The 20,157-nt window shown below is 38.9% G+C and overlaps 2 protein-coding genes across 2 annotated transcripts; both read right to left on the bottom strand.

Moving 5' to 3' along the window:
- Positions 1-5,087: 5,087 nt before the first annotated feature.
- hoxc12a (homeobox C12a) lies at positions 5,088-8,592 on the bottom strand. Its single transcript, XM_030370176.1, has 2 exons — positions 7,953-8,592; positions 5,088-7,183 (listed from the first exon to the last, which is right to left on the bottom strand). Exons 1-2 carry the CDS (start codon positions 8,536-8,538, stop codon positions 6,945-6,947), a joined length of 825 nt encoding a protein of 274 aa, XP_030226036.1. The 5' UTR covers positions 8,539-8,592; the 3' UTR covers positions 5,088-6,944.
- Positions 8,593-16,274: 7,682 nt separating this feature from the next.
- Positions 16,275-20,147, bottom strand: hoxc13a (homeobox C13a). Its single transcript, XM_030354826.1, has 2 exons — positions 19,410-20,147; positions 16,275-17,383 (listed from the first exon to the last, which is right to left on the bottom strand). The coding sequence occupies exons 1-2, from the start codon at positions 20,071-20,073 to the stop codon at positions 17,124-17,126; spliced, it is 924 nt and encodes a 307-aa protein (XP_030210686.1). The 5' UTR covers positions 20,074-20,147; the 3' UTR covers positions 16,275-17,123.
- Between the last annotated feature and the right edge of the window lie 10 nt (positions 20,148-20,157).

Below are 20,157 nucleotides of genomic sequence, written 5' to 3'. Positions count from 1 at the left end.
CGTTTGATCTGCTCAGATTTGCACTTGTAGTTCAATTATCAAACACCAATAGGCCTACATTAGCGGCATCAATAGCCTACATGATATTACCAAACAATAATAAACACAAGCACAAGCACACACATACACACGCACGCGCGCGCTTGCGCGCGCACACACACACACGCGCACACACAGACACACAGTGATACATGTGGTTTTACAAATATCTCAAAGCAAGCTGCTTCATATTAAAACAGCCTAAAGTCAGTGCTAAATGTGGGAAGCGCGTGTAATCATATTACTGTCCCCCCATGGCCCAGATACATTTAATTGGATGTAAGCCGGCCAGTAAACTTGGCTGCATGGGCTGCTAACATGTTCAAGGAACGCAGAATAACCTTGTTTTTACTGAGGTCCTGTGAGTGCAGCTAATAACAAGCGATTGTAGTTCTACGATTGTTTACAAGACAATGATGTCCATTGCAGAAGGCCATATTGTATTTCCCAACACAAAGATATAAATACTTACAAATAAGGTGTTAAAGGATTCCAATATGAATTTTAATGATGCTTTTCGACAGATTCTTCATATTTGTTTATATGTGGGTTGATTTGGCCTTATTCACATGTATATGCGTGACAATGTCTATTTGACACATGCATTGACTAAAGTATCGACTTCAGGTGCTGAAAAGTAGGCTTTAGTTATAGGCAGGAATAAATGCATTCAGGCCTTGCTTGCATAAAGAAATGGTTAACTGCAATATTTTGATTTTGGAAATATTTGCTATTGGAACATTTTTGTTTGCTTATAAATAGTACAGGTGTATACACACATAATTTACCAAGTTTGGAGGCAATCTGCGAAAATATTAATGTGTGTGGTTTCCAATATGTGTACCCTAACAAAAAACGAAATACGTGTAAATTAGTTAAAATGGTGAAATCTTTCCTTTCCTTTTATACATTCATTAGTTCTCAACACTAGTATATAGAATCGTTATGCCTTATCAGCAAGAAAAATTGCACATAAAATACGAAATGAACGCAGTTATATTCGAATTATTGCTTTTTGTCTACCACACCGAAAAAGTTTATTCTGACACATTTAACCATGAATTTATTTTCCTTTATCCATTATTATTTTCAATTTACACCACAATATAAAGCTACAATCCAACTAATTAGTTAGAACATGAAATAGGCCTATCCAATATAATAAAATGCAATCACAGTGCTATTACGGTTAGCTCAAATGTCAGCGTTCTATGAGGAAACTTAAATATTGTTTTATTTATTTTTACTAAACATATTATTTTGAATGAGACCTCTTAAATCATTTGAATGGTTTAATTTAATAACTTGACACGGATGGATCGAAGAGATTGGACTTCGATTTTTAGAATGCATTTCCATCGGTTTCTGAAATCCTCTTGACATAGCCGACTATGCAGTATAAATAGGATTATATATATGATATTCTCCAAAGCTGAGACTATATTACTTTAATGTAGCCTAGCCATTGACGATAGAAAGGAAAATATAGTTATTAGGAAGACGATGATTATTGGTAGCCTAACCCAATAAACATTTTCTTTGAGGTTAAACGGTCAATATGTGTCTTTACATAATGAAATGACTTCGAAATACTCTTTTCCTCATAACTATCCACATATTCTACGGTATAAAATGAGATACTACACCGTCCAATCAATATAGCCTATAACTAGGAAACAAGTATCTCATCTTTCAATGGCATGGATCTATTGCTTGTTAATTTTACACAATGCCGTCCGTTTCGCATATAACCATTGCGTCTCAGAATTAGATCAAAAGCATGGGCGCAGACACAAATAGTGCAGGAAGCCCAGACACGCACACGTAGGCACACGCACACTAACACACGCACAAACGCACACACACAGACACACACACATACACACACACAAACACAAACACACACACATACAAACAGACGCACAAACACACACCTACGCAAACACCCAAGCACACACACACACACGCGCGCACACACACACACACGCGCACACACACACGCACACACACACACACACACACACACACACACACACACACACACACACACACAGACACACACACACACACACACACACACACACACACACACACGCACACACACACACACACACACACACACACCCCCCCCCCCCCCCCCCCACACACACACACACAGAAAGAGATGGAGAGACTCGTCGGAAAAAAACATTGTTTTCCTTTTCAGCTCCATGCCATAAACGGTAGAGGGTTGGCCGGAGACCTAGACCACATGACACACAAGTTCTCTGCGAAGGGCACAGAGAAGCTCTCTGACCTCTGGGACAAGGAGACAGGCCACCATAAACGCATTTAGCCAGTCTCAAAGTCAAAAGTGTTCCAAGAGCAGTCAAAGGCGGTTTGAAAGACCTGCAAGGCCAAGTGAGATTGATCCAGTGTTACAACTCACATTTTTTGATGGGTGTGTGCGATATCATCCAGGAACATTTGGGTTATATGTGTTGTAAACACAAATTATGAATACGATGATGCAAATCATTGAAATTATATGCAAGAGAAGGATAATTATAATTTGTAATTGCTCAAATGGGTCCGATATGAGACAATAATCTCGTAGTGGATGAGTAAAACGTTTGCATGCGTTAGCAACAAAAGGGGATTTGAAGTTCAAGTTAAAACGTGCGTGATCAAAGACGCTCTTCGTTGTTCTAAAGAAAGTCAGTCGTATAGGTCTAATTCTATTGTTATGCAGTTATTGTTTATCTTTGTTTATTAAATAGCAATACGTTAAAGGCATACGTTTATATAGTATACCTGTATTAAAAATGACTTTATTGTTTTATTTTCCCTATTCTCCAATATGTGTAGTAGAGGCTATTGCCTCTCTTTATAGGCACATTAATGTAGGTTATTTCAATATATATTGATTTCAATTGATTGAAAGTATATTGGGGATATATATATAAATGTGTGTGTATATATATATATATATATATATATATATATATATATATATATATATATATATATATATATATATATATATATATATATACATGCATACATACATACATACATACATACATACATACATACATACATACATACATACATACATACATACATACATACATACATACATACATACATACATACATACATACATATTTATAAATAGGCCTATTTGTCTGTAACTTGTTCAGGCCTACTTATCTATATCATTGTTTAACCATATTATTTAAAAAACTGGTCAAGTGGTTGGCCCATCTCCAAATACGCGTGACTGTAGTAGTTGCAAACTGCAGTATTGTTTCAAAGGTTTGACACTAACTCTATTATACTATAGGCCTATATATACTACTATACTATTATACAAATGCATGTATACATCAGGAGATATAAATCCGCATAGGCCTATTCCCCTTTTTTACTTCGTGGTTGGGCAAATTATGATTTGATCGTAGAAATGCTGATGAATGTGTCCTTCAGCCGCTCGAAGCAGATACGAGAATAGGCTATTTCAGCCATCCTGTCGACTTTTCTTTAAATTTTTCTTTCACGTTAAACAAACTCGAAAAGATAGATGATGATTCTACCAAAAGGGTTTACCCGAAATCCATGGATTTTAGGTCCAACTTAATTAATAGTATAGGCCTATGGCCAATGCATGGCCTATACAGTTCTTATTCACCCATACCATGTAAGTGTATACGCAAACTGGCTCACTGCATGTCGCCTATGTGTGCATGATTGGCCTATGTATTCTGACACCTAAGCTTATAGGATAAATATAACACACATTTAAACAATCACTGTAATATGCATTTATGACGTATATTATAGATCAAACGCGGTCGTTACAATATCATTGAATCCCACTTGTGCTATTTGCTCAGGCCTGGGTAACGCATTTAATAGCCCACTAAACACAAGCCTTTTAATTGTGTTGTAGACCTACAAGCATAGTAGGCATAGTATTTACAGAAGGCTCGTACGATTAGTGATATTTTTCTGAATGTACAACAAATATGGTGGCATCTTATATGACATGCCAAAAACAACCTTTTGGATATTCAGTTATAATTATAAATGCATTCTGTCAATAACTTGACCAGTTACTAGTCACAATATCAATCCGTTTTGATACTAAGAATAACATGTCCACGAATAAGCTGTTGATCTATGATGAAACTATGAAGAAAGCGCACAGTCATCATTTTTTGATCCACCGGAGTAATCTTGCAAAAAACGAAAGATAACATTCTGGTGCCTATACCAGTCATACAGTCATCTTAGGCCTTGCAATAACACGTGATCATAACATGGAAGAAGCATCCTCTTGGTTCTCAATATATCTCATGGCATTCGTTATGTATGCAAAGGAAGGCCTCTTTTAGATAGTTATCAGCAAACCTTGACAACGTCTGCATGCCTTTACACAACTTCGCCAGTAGGGAGTGCTTTGTGGCATTGTACCATTGAGTCTATGCGACAAAAAGCCTATCATTTGCAAAATACTTGCCCAAAATAATATTTATTTGAAAGCGAAACAACATGTGGTGAAGATTCATCGATGGACACAGAAAATGAACTGTACAAACAAAGAATAAACGGACTCGTCGCTGTAAAACTCGACAGGACTGCATGCAGCAGGGTGTAACCCTATTGCAAACAGAGCCATGGCGTGATTGCTGCACCATAACAGTCTGGTACAGAGAGACTTTTGATTGGGGCCAAGTTGTGGGGTAGCGAATGTGTTATCTTAAGATCACGTAAATCAAGTTTTGAATTTGCTTTACCGATAAAGAGCATATAAAGAAAAAGGCTGTTTAATAATACGAAATCTAAATGTGCAGGCCTTGCGCAAGTATAGACATACCAGGGTTTGTTTTTCTAAAATATGCATGTATTTACACTGCAGACTTAAAGCTAATACCATATATATATCGATATCTATAGATACATGCATGCACACACATATATATACATATATATGTATATATATATATATATATATACACATATATATATGCTCATATAGTCGGACAGCTCAATGAGACAACAACACGTTCAATATACGTATCTGTTTATTCAATAGCTTACGCGTATACATTCATAACATTAATGCTACAAGACAACGTTGCAATCCGTACAAGCGTAAAGGAGAGGAATGCAATGTGGGAAGTATAAAAGGTTTAACAACAGCCACTACATGTTCAAATGTGCCATGAACCCACCGCCATTTTCTTTTTCATATTCCTCCTGAATTGATGGCCTATAGGCTGGTATGAAAGTATAGCCCCCCTATTAACATATAGTGTAGCCCCTTTACAACAACACATAAGATGTAGTGGAATGCGATATTGTACAATACAGTATTAACATAAATGACAATTACAAAGGGAAAGGATCCTTGAATAGGATGCAAATAGGAGGCCTATGTAATTTCGTTCAAAGATAGGTTCTGTACACGAATCCAAGAAAAGGAAACAAACAACATCCAACACATTGCAGGACAACCACAACGAATATACCTGATAAGCTTTAGAAAACATTCGCAATTTAATCAATCAATAGTCATAATAACAGCAATAATACGAATAAGTATAATCATAATAAAACCGAGATCAATATTGGTGGCTGGATTTTAACTTACTCAGCTTTTGTTAACTTTTATTTTTATAGATATCAAAATAATAAAGAGAAAATATATATAAAAGAAGTTGGACTGCCTCGTCCGCTGAACGTTGCCTATAGCTAATTCACGTCAATACCATGCTTTAAATACATTACAATGCTATGGCCTACTTATATATTATCGATAATGTCATAGTTAGACTCGATACGAATACAAATGGAACTCCGGAAAGTTCATCATAAGCTATAAGATACTCATTTGCATTACGCAGTGGTGTCTCTTTCATCAGAGCCTACATATCTTTCCTAACTGTGGCAAGCGGACTCTGCTGATTGTTGAAATAGAAAATGGATAATGTTGATTTCATTACAAAACCAAAATTAGATCCCTGCGACGTTGAGGTGGACAACGGTATATGTAGCCTATGCTATAAAATATGTCGATTTTTTCATAGCAGCTCAGAAACTTTGATCTCAGTCCACTAAAAGTATGCAACTGTAGCACGTTATCGGGTGCTTTTAACGATTTTCAGAAGAAATTAACTCCAGAAAGTTTTGGCACGTTATGCAACAAATGAACATGAACGCAGTGATCATAGGCCTGCAGAAACTGGAGAGGGGGCGATGTGCTTCCCTGTCCTCCTACTCTAAAGTCATTCTTCCTGTCCATGACCGTGAACGTGTCCACAACACGTGGGGAAAGCTGTGGTTAATAGATATGCACAACGCCCCGATTCCCAAACAAGTATTTCGTTATGCATACGTTTAGAAACCGCAAAATACTTTAAGCTAGTATAATTAACACATTTATGGATGCCGTGTATCTCTCCCAGCTCGTCAAAACGTGGCTACTTGTAGGACTATTTTGATTTCACGTGGACCTGCCTACCACCCCATCCCATCGAGAAAGTATTGGTGGTCCATTAAATATAGCATCGCAACCTCAACCACATTTCGGGGGTATTTAGGTCGTTACCTCTTATAATACAAGAAAGGAAAAACACTTTATGCAACTTATATATGTAATATCACAGCTTTGCGTTTCCCACCATGAGATAGTCCTACTGACAAACAATATTGAGACAGCGCATCTTTGGAAGCTGTCCGGTTTGGATAGCATGTCCACGACTAATATAAGCTACTCCCATCGAAATATTGGGATTCCAGATTGTAAATCCCTGCTACGTCAGGGTAGATGTAGCCTTCATACATGTATTAAAAGAAAATCTATAGGCATACGAGGATTTAACTGTACTGCCTATTGATTCTCCTTCTAGCCTACTGGGGTTTTAAAAGTAGGCCAGGGCTTGCTCTCTCAGCATAAGTCTCTTCTTCTTCATTCTGCGGTTCTGGAACCAAATCTTAACTTGTTGGTCGCTGAGGTTCAGGCGGTCCGAGAGCTCCCTCCGTCGCTGCCTGGTGATGAACTCATTTAGCATAAATTCACCTTCGAGCTCAGCCAGCTGAAGTTTGGAATAGGGTTTGCGTTTCTTTCTGGTCCGGGTGTGCATCGGGTACCACGGAGCACCTGGAGGGGTCACACAGCGGATTAGTCACAATCTTTAAAATAAGATATTGAGTAGCTGCACAAGATGTCGAATTGATGTATTTATATTCCTGCATATCTAGAAAATCACAAGTAATACATGTGGACATGCACAACAAATAGAATACAGTTTTTTACCATCTTCATATTTAAAGACCACTGGTGTGTAGTGCTCTTGTCACGACCCCTTTATTGTACAGTTAAAGTTACCCTGACGTGGTAATTGCTTGAATATACCCTTGCTTATTTGCGAGCTTCAAAGCACATTAAATAACTCTTGAGCACACCACCACATATTAATTCTGTTTACGAGTCATTAAAAGAAAACTCTCCTTTCAATGCAGTCAACCAGGACGAGTTCCCCCTTAAATCATCGCTCCATTTTGAACGTGTTTTAGGGTTACAGTATGCAAAGATGCAGGTTTGCATTTGCCAAATAGACTACAGTCGTGATTAGCCTATTGGCAACATGCTTACAACATGAAGATCTTCTGTGAAATGCGTCGTAGTAAATACAGCTCTATACACAAACACATGGCATATGGGGGTATTATAGGGCAGCCCCTAGCGGCGCTTGTAGACCACCTCAAGTGTCCAGCAGGCTCATAAAACAATAAATTGTGCAGCTTAGTAACAAAGACTAGGTTTAATTTGCAACTAAGCCAAGACTATATGCAAAATACATAGAAACGATACAAGGCGATAGTGTGCTTAGCTGTGGATGGATGGGGGTGGGGGGCACAACACCCACCTCCGCCCGCAGCTAGGTTGCTTGCATGATTTCCCGGTGACACCAAGGTCTGTGTATCGCTGGATGAAGCTTTGCTCCCCTCGTTAAGAAGAGACGAGCTGGAGTCGGATTCCAGAGACTGACAGGACGGCGGGTCTTGCGCTAGCTGCTCAGCACCGTACTCGTATTTGGAGAAGGCAGCGGTGCTGCCCATTCCACTGTGCATCCCGTGGTCGGGCGGTAGGGATGATGTGTCTCTCGTCCTATCCTCCCGTTTGAGGCTGTTGCCACCACCTAAGCAGCTCTCCCTATTCCCGTTGCTATAATAACATTTGCTCTCTTCGGGTCGGGTGATTTCACAAGACCGGTTGAACGAAGGGTTGATGGAGACGGGGCTGCTAAAGTAGGATTGAGAATATCCATTGCACGGCTCCGTTGGATTCCACGGGAGGGAGCAAACATTGTCCCTTCTCGGGTAGGATAGAGACGGTAAGCCCGCCAGTTGTCCCCCTGAGGCTCTAAAATTCGGAAAGTAAAATGTGTCTCCAGTGTGGATGTTTACTAAAGGTCCCACAAACCCTGGATTAAGGAGATTATGCTCGCCCATTTCCGCGGGCCCGACCAACAGCTTCTAGTTTATTGCAATCTGACATTTAACATAGTTAAACCTGGGAGGGCCGCTGATTGGCCGTCCTCTGGTCACGTGGCCAGGGTAACTTATGCTGTAGCCTACTCATAGTACCACCCACTTGCTCCATCTCAGACAAAACAAAACATTAACTCCTGTATTACTGGGGTTTATATGCTTTTTAAAAATACTATAAATATTTTATTAAAAGTTTAGAATCGTGTTATTTTCTTCGGCAGAACTCCATGGAGTTAAATCTGAGAATGTCTCTTGTGACCAAAGTGGCAGTGTCTTTGGCCTCGTATCGTGTCTTTATAAGATGGCAAAAGCCTTTTACATAGAGTATTTGATATGAAAACGACTTATGTCCTAGGAATGAGTGGACGCATATGGCATCTTGTTTTCAAGAGTATTATTGTTATATTCGATGTCATATAAAGCTGTGATTTCCTATTTTACAAGCTTGTTTTAAGAAAAGACTGATGCTCATTGCCTCCCTCCACTCATATTTACAGTAACGGGGTCAGCAGGTTGAAGCCCTTGGCTCTGTAAAAAAAAATCACGATATAATATAAGATTACTTTAACAAGATATATTTCAAATAATATCCTGTACTACACCTCACATGAGCAACTTTAACAGAAACCTCCTATAAACGTTCCCGGCCAAACTCTGGTGGGATTGTTATACCTCTCACAATTCTTTTATATGAATTTTACAAGATAGTAGAGGGCACTTAACAGATTCAATAATCGGAAACACTTGCTACTATATCTTGCTAATTAGGCCTTCGATGATGTGTAAACACCCCCTTTAAAATTAGTTCAAATAGATGTGTGGATGTGTATACGCTATGAAATACACGATATAAACCCGTTTACAGAAAAAAAAACACCTAAGTAATCAAAAGAGGAGGGAAAATAACTCTCTATAGTGAAACACTCGAGACACTGAAGTGTCTGGCGCTACAGTCCCCATCAGGTTCCACAACACAATGATGAACATCTCCACATATTGAAAAATACTCCAGCAATTACCCATGCCATGCAATCAATCAAAAAAATAATCAATCAACCGATCAATCACTTAATCAACCATTAAACCTATATTAATATATCATAATACATAAATTGTTTTGATGTAGCCTAGAGCAATCGCAGATATCCCAAAGGTAAATATGGGGAAGGTATGACATAAATAAATAAATATATGTGTATATCTATCTATCTATCTATCTATCTATCTATCTATCTATCTATCTATCTATCTATCTATCTATCTATCTATCTATCTATCTATCTATCTATATTATATATATATATATATATATATATATATATATATATATATATATATATATATATATATATATATATATATATATATATATATATATATATATATACACATATGCTATGAGTATATAACCTTGGTTTGTATATATATATATATATATATATATATATATATATATATATTTATATATATATATACACATATGCTATGAGTATATAACCTTGGTTTGTATATATATATATATATACATAGATATATATATATATATATATATACTGTATATATATATATATTTTTTTTTTTATGAATGAAGTAGGCTATAGCATATAGCTATTTTTACATGATGAACAAACGCCAAATTTAAGTTTTATTCGAATGACAAAGGAAAGTGTCCATGTGTGTGTGACGTGGGACTCCTCATGTGGGAGCACCTCGGGGTTTGGGTTCCCCATCTGGCGACTGTGAACTTGATTTTGAAGTCAATTTATGAAAACATTAAAAGGGAAAACTTAGTATTTAGGAATATACAAAAAAGATACATTAAGAAAACAAAAGTGAACGCGCATGGCACTATTAGCGTTGTGATTGAAAGCCAATATGCTTAAAATGTGTAATCTGCGCTGATTAAATTAGAACTACATTTGGTACATGGTTGTAGGCCTAATCGTTCATTCAATAATAGACAATTCGTAATGGCAATTTTAACGAGGTGTTAGTATTAAGTTATCACAGTATTAGTAACACCGTGAGACCACTGGTCAACTTTATTGTGTAGTGGCATAGGCCTAGGTCCTGTATTAATACTTTTCACATGCGTGCTGAATGCTGCTGATCGAGTGCGACAATTTTGCCAATGGAGTGTTATCTGAGAACATTAGCATTCATTTAAACGCTGGTTTCGAAGCAATGTGCAACTCAGTCGTTATTAGATATCCGTATCCGCCACTTGTGTGGATGCAGCCTAACGTACTGGCACCCGAGGTCGCTCTACCCCTAAATAGAACGAAAAAGATAAATGTTAACAGGTGACGCTCCCAGGGATTCTTTACAGTTTTGTACGCTATTGCACATTGCGTGCATGTGCCTTTCCCGTGAGCTAATTGAATATATTTAAGTCTCGCGATGCAAAAATCAGCAATCCATTAGATATATTTTATGACTCGTCTCAAGAGCATCTGGTGTCTTGGCATCAATGCAGCTTCCTGTGTTGTTACAATAAAGGTAGGCATTGCAAAATGGCCCGCTGTACACCTCTGAAAGAGTTTCTCCTTCCAAAAAAGGTTACCAATTTACCTCGTAGGCCATGTGTTGTGCCTCGTTGCACCTCTCCCACGCATCCCAAGCATTGCTTCCAGATATCCCCAAATCCAATACAAAAATAAAACCTCTTCTATAGGCTCTATAAACGGTTCATATTTTTCCGATTACAATTCTAAATTCTAATTCTGATTCTAAATAGGCCTGAGATAGACCTTGGAATAGTGGTCAGCTAGTAGAAACAAAATATTTTTTTTAAGTTACTTGAGCACAGCAGTGGTCAAGGTCACTGTCTAGTACACCGCCTGCACGCATAGAATGTACTCTCGGAGTCCCCTGCTGCAGCCCAGACAGAGAATCACCGAAACAATGGAAGTTTTCCTCCCTTTTGTCTCTCTGAATTTGTGCAGACAACTGCTTGCCATTACGGCCCAGTGAATGGTAGATTAGCCTCTGGAGATAAAGAAAACTGCTAGGCTGCAAACACACACAGAAACACACACACACAAACACACACACACACACACACACACACACACACACACACACACACACACACACACACACACACACACACACACACACACACACACACACGCACTCACACGAAGGAACGCACACACACTCCCTCACACACGCACACACACAAACACGCACACACACCCACCCACACAAACACACACACACACACACACACACACACACACACACACACACACACACACACACCCGCACGCACTTTACACACACGTATATTTGTCTAATATCTATATCTGTATATACGGAGATATATATATATGTGTATAAATATTTATTTTTTAATGATTTCGAACCTTTGCGTGTATTTCCTCAATCGAGCAAAATGTAACTTCCTGCGATAAAGTAGGCTACAGACATTGTTTTGGTAATGAGCCTTATCTGTAAAAAATTAAAAGACAAGACATGGTAATTGACCAATATTAAAACAGAATACAATTTTGCTCCGAGTTATAGATAACATCACTTAACGTTTCTGAAATGCCGAAGTATTTGGATAGCTTACTTATTTTCCCAATACAAAAACAACAAAAATGACGCGTAAAAACTTGATCCATGACTTGCAGTTTTCGTGATTAAAAATATGCCCGGAAAAAAGGACAATAACTTGTTCCGAATATATAGAACTACCTTTTTGCCAACATTTGTGGCAAAGGACACCATGCTGACACATTTGAACTTTAGATAGACTACACGTTATGTGATGTCACGTAAAGAATTCTTATTTCCAAAGCGGTAACTGTAGGCCTTTAATTACATGTTATTATCATATCAGCACACGAAATTGGTGTGTGTGTGTGTGTGTGTGTGTGTGTGTGTGTGTGTGTGTGTGTGTGTGTGTGTGTGTGTGTGTGTGTGTGTGTGTGTGTGTGTGTGTGTGTGTGTGTGTGTGTGTGTGTGTGTGTGTGCATGTGTGTGTGTGTGTGTGTGTGTGTGTGTGTGTGTGTGTGTGTGTGTGTGTGTGTGTGTGTGTGTGTGTGTCTGTGTGCGTGTGTGTGCGTGTGCGTGTTGGTTTGGTGTGTGTGTGTGTGTGTGTGTGTGTGTGTGTGTGTGTGTGTGTGTGTGTGTGTGTGTGTGTGTGTGTGTGTGTTTGTGTGTGTGTGTGTGTGTGTGTGTGTGTGTGTGTGTGTGTGTGTGTGTGTGTGTGTGTGTGTGTGTGTGTGTGTGTGTGAGTGTGTGTGTGTGTGTGTAATTACATGTGTGTATTTAACCATGCATATTTGTATGCAAGCGGTTGCTTGTTTGTATGCGTGTGCAAGCCTAAGACTGTCATTAAGTGTAGTCATGCTGACCAGAACACTACATATCAACGATTGATATTTCCTAACTGAGATCTAAGCTACTCTCAACATGACTAGTCCTATCTAAAAACGAAATAAATAATTTACAACACCAATATACAACTTTAACGCGCCAAAGGAAGCTTGACTAAGCGTAAATTATGGTATGCACCTGTATTTATTTATCAACAGCTTGAAGAATCCTTGTTTAAAAAATATACGGAAAGCATTATTATGTTTCTAAATTAAATTCCCAAATCCATAGTCCTCCACACAACAAATAAGGCCTGCTTGGCTTATTTGTACAGCCGTCTGGGTGTTTTCTTTAATATCGTAACCCGTAGACCTACTCGAATGAAACCACTAAATTATGCATTATTAGTGTACAGGGTAATCGTGTGTAGGCCAATGTAGTGATGATAAAGGTCGCCAAGGATTTAAACGAAAAATGGGCCAAACACGAAGCATAACACCTGGACACACAAAAGTCGACCTGACAGCAGGTCTGAAAGACTTCCTGATATTTCCACATCATCACCAGCAGAGGTTATCAGCCGCCCTCCGTATTCTACTCCTGCCCTCAAGGCCTGCAGCACTCTCAGCCCTGACGACTGCAAAAGCCATCAACTCAAGTCAACTTCTTCAAGAATTTAAAACACGGCGTTGACATAGGCTTTATATAACCTATATATGACGAAACGTCACGCAGGGCAGTAGCCGGTATCTTAATTTACTTATTTGGCTGCTTGTTGAATTCATAATTAATAATTCCAATGGTTCCATTGAATGCCGTGAGGGCCGAAGCAGGCATGGCACTGCAGCGTGCAGTAAAGTTGTTATTAGATTAATCAGGGACTTATTCATTATCCTTGTTATCATGATGTTCGCCTATTTGGCGAAGTATTTTTTCCTTTAACGCATAGGCCACTGTGTATTTTCATTCATTCTTAGTGTAGGCTATCGTTGCTATACGTTTTTGCAGCTAAATTTATTTTGATATTTGCTTTCCCAAACTATGGCCATTTGCTATTGCGAACAAATCATGTTACAAAAAAGCTACTGTTATTGCTCTTTACTTAGGCCTACTAATACTTTTATTGCTATTAAATAACGAGGTGCGACCAAAAACGAGAAAGATACAAATAAGGGTTATTTCACGGGAGAACTTTGAAACTCCGTCAGGTTGAGAAATACAAATGTAATATAAATTCAAGACAGTTTAGAAAAGCTTCCCTCCTTTGCATAAATGTCGGAATTTGTCCAAAAAATATATCAAATAGGCTACATATAAAAAGTACATTTCAACGTAGTAGTAAGAAAATGTCCATACCTTTAATCGTTAGTGTGCGAGCGGAGTTATACTCGTTTATTCTAGCAGCGCAGCTAAGTAGACACTAGCCTGTGTGATTGCTGGTGTCAGTGGGGGATGTCAAAGGGGTCTGTCTACCTGTCCTTCTAGGTCAATACCAGACGCCTCATAATGAATTCAAGAAGTCACTGGCGGCGTCACACGCATATGCAGTAGGGTACAATCACCTTACACAAGTTCTAAAAACAGGGAGGAAATCCTGCATTGTAATGGATTGTTCTTAGAGATGGTCAAAAATTCAGGTCAGAGGATATCACTACACTTCCCCTTTTTTATGTATTTATGGCATGTCATTAAGTCTGGCAGTCTAGACAGGGAAATAACACCTTGTTTGCTCGCAAACAAACCGTCGCCATTGGTGTCCAGCCCCCTATATATTATTCACAATCTACCGTGATGTCAAGGTCAAAGTGACCGCATAGTCATGGTCAAGGGTAATCCAGGAGACCACAATTTTACAGAAGGGTCAAAACTTCAGTTGATGCAAAGTAAATAGCCCATATATGACAATGCATCAATTCAAAGTTCAACCCAAACTCATCAAATAAATGCTGTTCAATACTACAAGGCGCTGGAGAAATAAATACAATTAATCGGTTGATTCGCTATATTAGTGAAAACATGGGCTTAACCAACGCTTATTTTTCGAATCCATTTGGTTCATGATTAACACAACATAAAGTAGGCTTATGCCTATTTTGTTGAATTGAAAAACTTGGTATGTCTGATCTCCGATTATATCCCGCATTGCAATTCTGTTCCTATAGCCTATTTACACAAAGCCTACTAACATGAGTAGGCCTAAATACTAAATGAAGTCTCGAGGAGACGGACCTTTTTCTAACACATTGATATGCAGCTTTATGGTTTCATTGGACTTGGTGTGGACCTAATTTTACCAACTTTAGGTGCAACAACCGTTATGATATCTGATTGTATATGCCCAATAAGAAATACATAGATTATTAAGGTCTTCTTTTTAATAATAATAATAATAATAATAATAATATGGAGACCTAGGGGTAATAAGTTTGTTTTTGTATCCGACAAGTGCTCAATTTGCAACTAAGACTATAGTCTAGCAAGTGCGAAAGTAAATGTAGTGAGAAAGTATTCAAGTAAGCAACAATATAGACCAACAATTGTAGAAAGGTACAAGATTTCTATCCGTGTGTGTGTTTGCGTGTGTGTGTGTGTGTGTGTGTGTGTGTGTGTGTGTGTGTGTGTGTGTGTGTGTGTGTGTGTGTGTGTGTGTGTGTGTGTGTGTGTGTGTGTGTGCGTGTGTGTGTGCGTTTGTTCAGGTGCGTGCGTGCGTTCGTGGTTGTGCACGTGCGTGTGTGCGTGTGTGTGTGTGTGTGTGTGTGTGTGTGTGTGTGTGTGTGTGTGTGTGTGTGTGTGTGTGTGTGTGTGTGTGTGTGTGTGTGTGTGTGTGTGTGTGTGTGATATCAAAAGCGAATAAACCAAATATTCTGTGCGCTCGAAATCCAGAAACGTCTATATGTGTGTGTAATTGAATCGCTGGATAACCTATTTTAGATCAAAGGACAGTCGACCGCACGCTACAAATAGAGGAGAATCATCGTATTTGTCATAGAGTCGGAAGGAGTGAAGACGCTACTTGAAATAGTTCATCAACATGGCCGACCTCATTGACACGGATACGTTATGGGCAAACTTTAAATATCATTAGATGATACACTACATACACCTTGCCATTTACCTTCATCATATCAAATATTTCCGTCCAGTAGCCAACCAGACGGGCTTACACATATCTATTCGTCCCTGGTTGTCCATAAGAGGTTTTCATAAGTAATCACAAATCAATAAGTTAGGCCTATTGCGAAACCTACGGTTATGGAACTCAGTGTCTTCTACTACAAAACGAGGACATGCTCCAAGTGTTTCAGTTGATTATTTCATTGAATATTGAATCATTTTTTTAGAATCATCATTTATTTATGAAACACGTTACCGATACGCAATTCAACATCACAATACATTTCACAAACTGCACAAATGAAAGGGTTACAGACTTTTTACAGAGCGTCCTCACCATAGATGCTACACTTAGAAATAAAAAGTTAAAGGATTGTGCATTGGTGTGTCATACTCATTGACTAACTGTTACAATCATTCCAGTTGCATGACATAACGATCCTTGACTGATAAAGGAAAACATACAGAGCGTGAGATATTCCAAGTTATAGTCCCACCATACGAGAATATGAATTAAATAATAAAGTCATTGCACTATACAGATTAACAATACAAGCCTTTTGTAACCTAGGCTTAACTGAACATATTACACCGAGATGATTGTAGCTTTTGAAGAATGCATATTCAATGAAAGGCATCCAATCTCGGAAAAGTCTCTGGGAGACATAAGATGTCTCCCAGAGATGTGGGCTATATGTTGTCCGATGCGTTATTATCTTCCATCAATGTCCATATGGCCTCAAGTTCCTTAAGAAAACGCTGAACCGCCCGTCACCAGAATCCTCCTCAGTCCTGTTGAAACTTGTTTGATAAAAAGGACAAACACGCAATACTTATGTCGTTGAAATACAGATATTTAAATATTATATATTTTCTATATGTACATAATATAAAAACAAAAATGAAGTGATTTTTTTTGGAGACCTATATGTTCACAGTTTTTTATTGAACACCTTTAAATCATGGGTTTGGTGGCATGTCGTTGACGAACTTAAATTAAAGAACCAGCCGAAGTGTTTTTCAGCCGTGATGCTCGGTCCGAGGTAAACAGGCCTACGGGTTGGGGAAGGGATCAGCTGCAGTTCTGAGAGGCCATCTACTTTGTATCAAGTGGTATGCATGTGATTGCTCGACTTGGATTTACTGACGAATTTCTTCTCCTTGACCCGACGGTTCTGGAACCAAATGGTGACCTGGCGCTCTGAGAGGTTGGTGCCGGCGGAAATGCGCCTTCTCTTGTCTTTGGTGATGAACTTGCTGGCTGCATACTCTTTCTCCAGTTCCTTCAATTGAAGCTTAGTATAAGGAACACGTTTTTTACGTCCACGACGGTAACTGCTGACTTCTGGCTGCAACGGCACCACGTCTGGAAAAAGGAATCGGAATATAATGAGTAAAAGAGAATATCATGGAAACTGATACGAGGTTCAAGCATGCATGGCGAATCCCCCCAGTAAAATGCTGCAGCAGATGACGTAAAAACTCTTAGCCCTCACTGGAAAGCCCACTTTAGGCAGGCTAATAAGATCGAGCTTTTTGAGTCAGAGGTAGACACATCATTTTTTATGTAGCTCTTAATGAAATAACTACGGTTACCAGGATGGTAACTGGGGGCAGAGGGGAGGGAGGGGGCTGAGAGTTGGTGGTGATGAATACCAGATTTCAGCCTGAATCAAGGTGTATGCACCTGTTAGGAGGGCTAGTGGATAACTAATGTTCACCTCGAGGGTATATAAGTCGTTGGTTTGAAGTCTATAATATATCGAGTATATATAGATATGTGTGTAAATATATAGGCATATATATATATATATATATATATATATATATATATATATATATATATATATATATATATATATATATATATATATATATATATATATATATATATATATATATATATATATATATATATATATATATATATATATATATATATATATATATATATATATATGTATGATGTGAGATTTATATTTTAGAGAATGTCATGTTACGTATAATTCAAAGAATACCAAGGTTTTCTGAAGGCTACATATAAATATATAGTCCTACAGATAGCCCTATTTGATATTCCAGTTCACACTGTAAAAGCTTCCATTTCCTGTGATAACAACGATATTACAATAAATAAGTCATCATAAATCTCGAAGGAAATGGAGAGATAAAGAACTACTTTTTGACCCTCAAGAGTAAATGTTGTTCAAGACTGGTACTATACGAACGAACCGTTCAAGATCACGACAAGTGTTGGAATTAAGTTTAGATGAGAAAGTGTTTGTGTGTGTGTGTGTGTGTGTGTGTGTGTGTGTGTGTGTGTGTGTGTGTGTGTGTGTGTGTGTGTGTGTGTGTGTGTGTGTGTGTGTGTGTGTGTGTGTGTGTGTGTGTGTGTGTGTGTGTGTCTGTGTCTGTGCGTGTGTGTTTGTTTGCATGGGTGTAGTTGTGTAGGGGAGGAGTGTAGGTGTGTTTGTTATGTGCACGTGTTTGTTATCATGCTTGGGTGCCCGCGCTTGGGTGCGTTCCCGTGCCTGCGTGGCCGGCTCGCTCTTCTTTAGGGATTTTTAGTCTGAGTTGGAGAAGTTTTAGAATTCGAAATTCACGCATTTCCCTAGGATCTAAAAAAATATGTAAAAAAAAACTTTTGCCGAACATACCATGCCTCTAGGCTGTTCTTATGGAGGCTATTAGATATAGTGCACATCAAGTATAGGAGATGCATGTCTTATAAAGATTAGCCAATCTGTTCATGGCATGTTTATCTCCAAGGACATTAAAATATAAATTCAGTATGAAAGAATGTTACACACATATAAATGCTTTTACATGCAAAACGTTGGACACTTTGCAGAACACTGCTGACAAAGGCTGAGATTTATTGTGAAATCCAAACAGTTGTTTACTTGCCATATTATCATGGGAGTGGACAAATTATACGTTGGCTCTGTTTGGCTTAACCATAGCCAACTGCATGTGCTAAGTTAAACTACATGGGTATTTTGACCACATTATCTGTTTGTTTTGCTAATAACGTAACGGAATTGGGAAAGTTTCAAATGACTATAGACCTCAACACCAATCACATCATTACGTGGGATTCTGTAGTAGTATGTATTTTATTCAAAGGGAAACCATCACAACATTATTGACGCGTCATAATACATTATAACCAGCCCAATTGAGTATCATATAATGCAGTTCTTAAATGATGTAAATCACACAATGACAACATGTTCTTGATAGTAGTTAACCTATTTGATGCATTGTAATATACGTCTGTCAAGCATTTAGAGCAGGGGCAAAAAAAAGTCTGACAAGAATGAAGTGCAAGAGAGACATGGGAAAATAACGAAATTACACTATGCTGAAAAGACAATGTTTTGGTTAAATACCTGGGAACGGTGATTTCCAGAGATGAGTGGACTGTGTTTGTTCTTTGGAGCAGTACACCTGCCCATCCCAACCGTTCGAAAGAGCCCAATGCTGGTACCCCTCCATGGGAATCAGGGCGTCGTGTCGCGGCTCAGGATGAGCACTAATACTGGGCACAACAGAGACATCGAGGTAACCCGGGACAGCTTGGTAAGAGCTGGCAAAGCTGGGGTAGAACGCAAACTCTTTCGCCCGGCTGGATAGTTCTTCCGTTTGGAGCGCTGCGCTTGGCTCGGCGTATTTCTCTGCAGGGTGATACGAGCAAGGCTTCTGTTGTAAATTCACGTTGTGCGAATGAGATAATCTACAACCGTAGTAAGGGTTTCCAAATGGGTAGCCGTAGCCCAACGATGCACTTGATGAAGTCTGGGGAGCGGGGCACTGTCGACCGGTGTCTGTGGAAGAGATATCCGAGTAGACGGAGCCCTGGTGGGTCGCTATGCTGCCAGAATGTCGTCCCAGAGCGGCGTGCGACATTAGGTCCCTGCAGTGGGTCGCAGGGCAATTGCCGCTCAGTCCCTCCATTGTTTGGCTTTTCGTCTGATTATTTTCATTCGGGCTTTTTTCATAAACGTACATCAAGGTGTCCGCCCAGCGTGGATGTAGAACCAGCGAAGTCGTCATATCAGGGGCAGCCGATGCTTTTTAAAAGTCGACTACTCCAAGACGGACACCTCATTTCCAACTACATTTTACACAAGCGCATGC

The sequence above is a fragment of the Gadus morhua genome, chromosome 1, assembly GCF_902167405.1.
Source record: "Gadus morhua chromosome 1, gadMor3.0, whole genome shotgun sequence".
Taxonomy (NCBI): Eukaryota; Metazoa; Chordata; class Actinopteri; order Gadiformes; family Gadidae; genus Gadus; species Gadus morhua.
The sequence above is the reverse complement of the archived record's forward strand: the minus strand, read 5'-3'. Positions and strand labels throughout refer to the sequence as shown.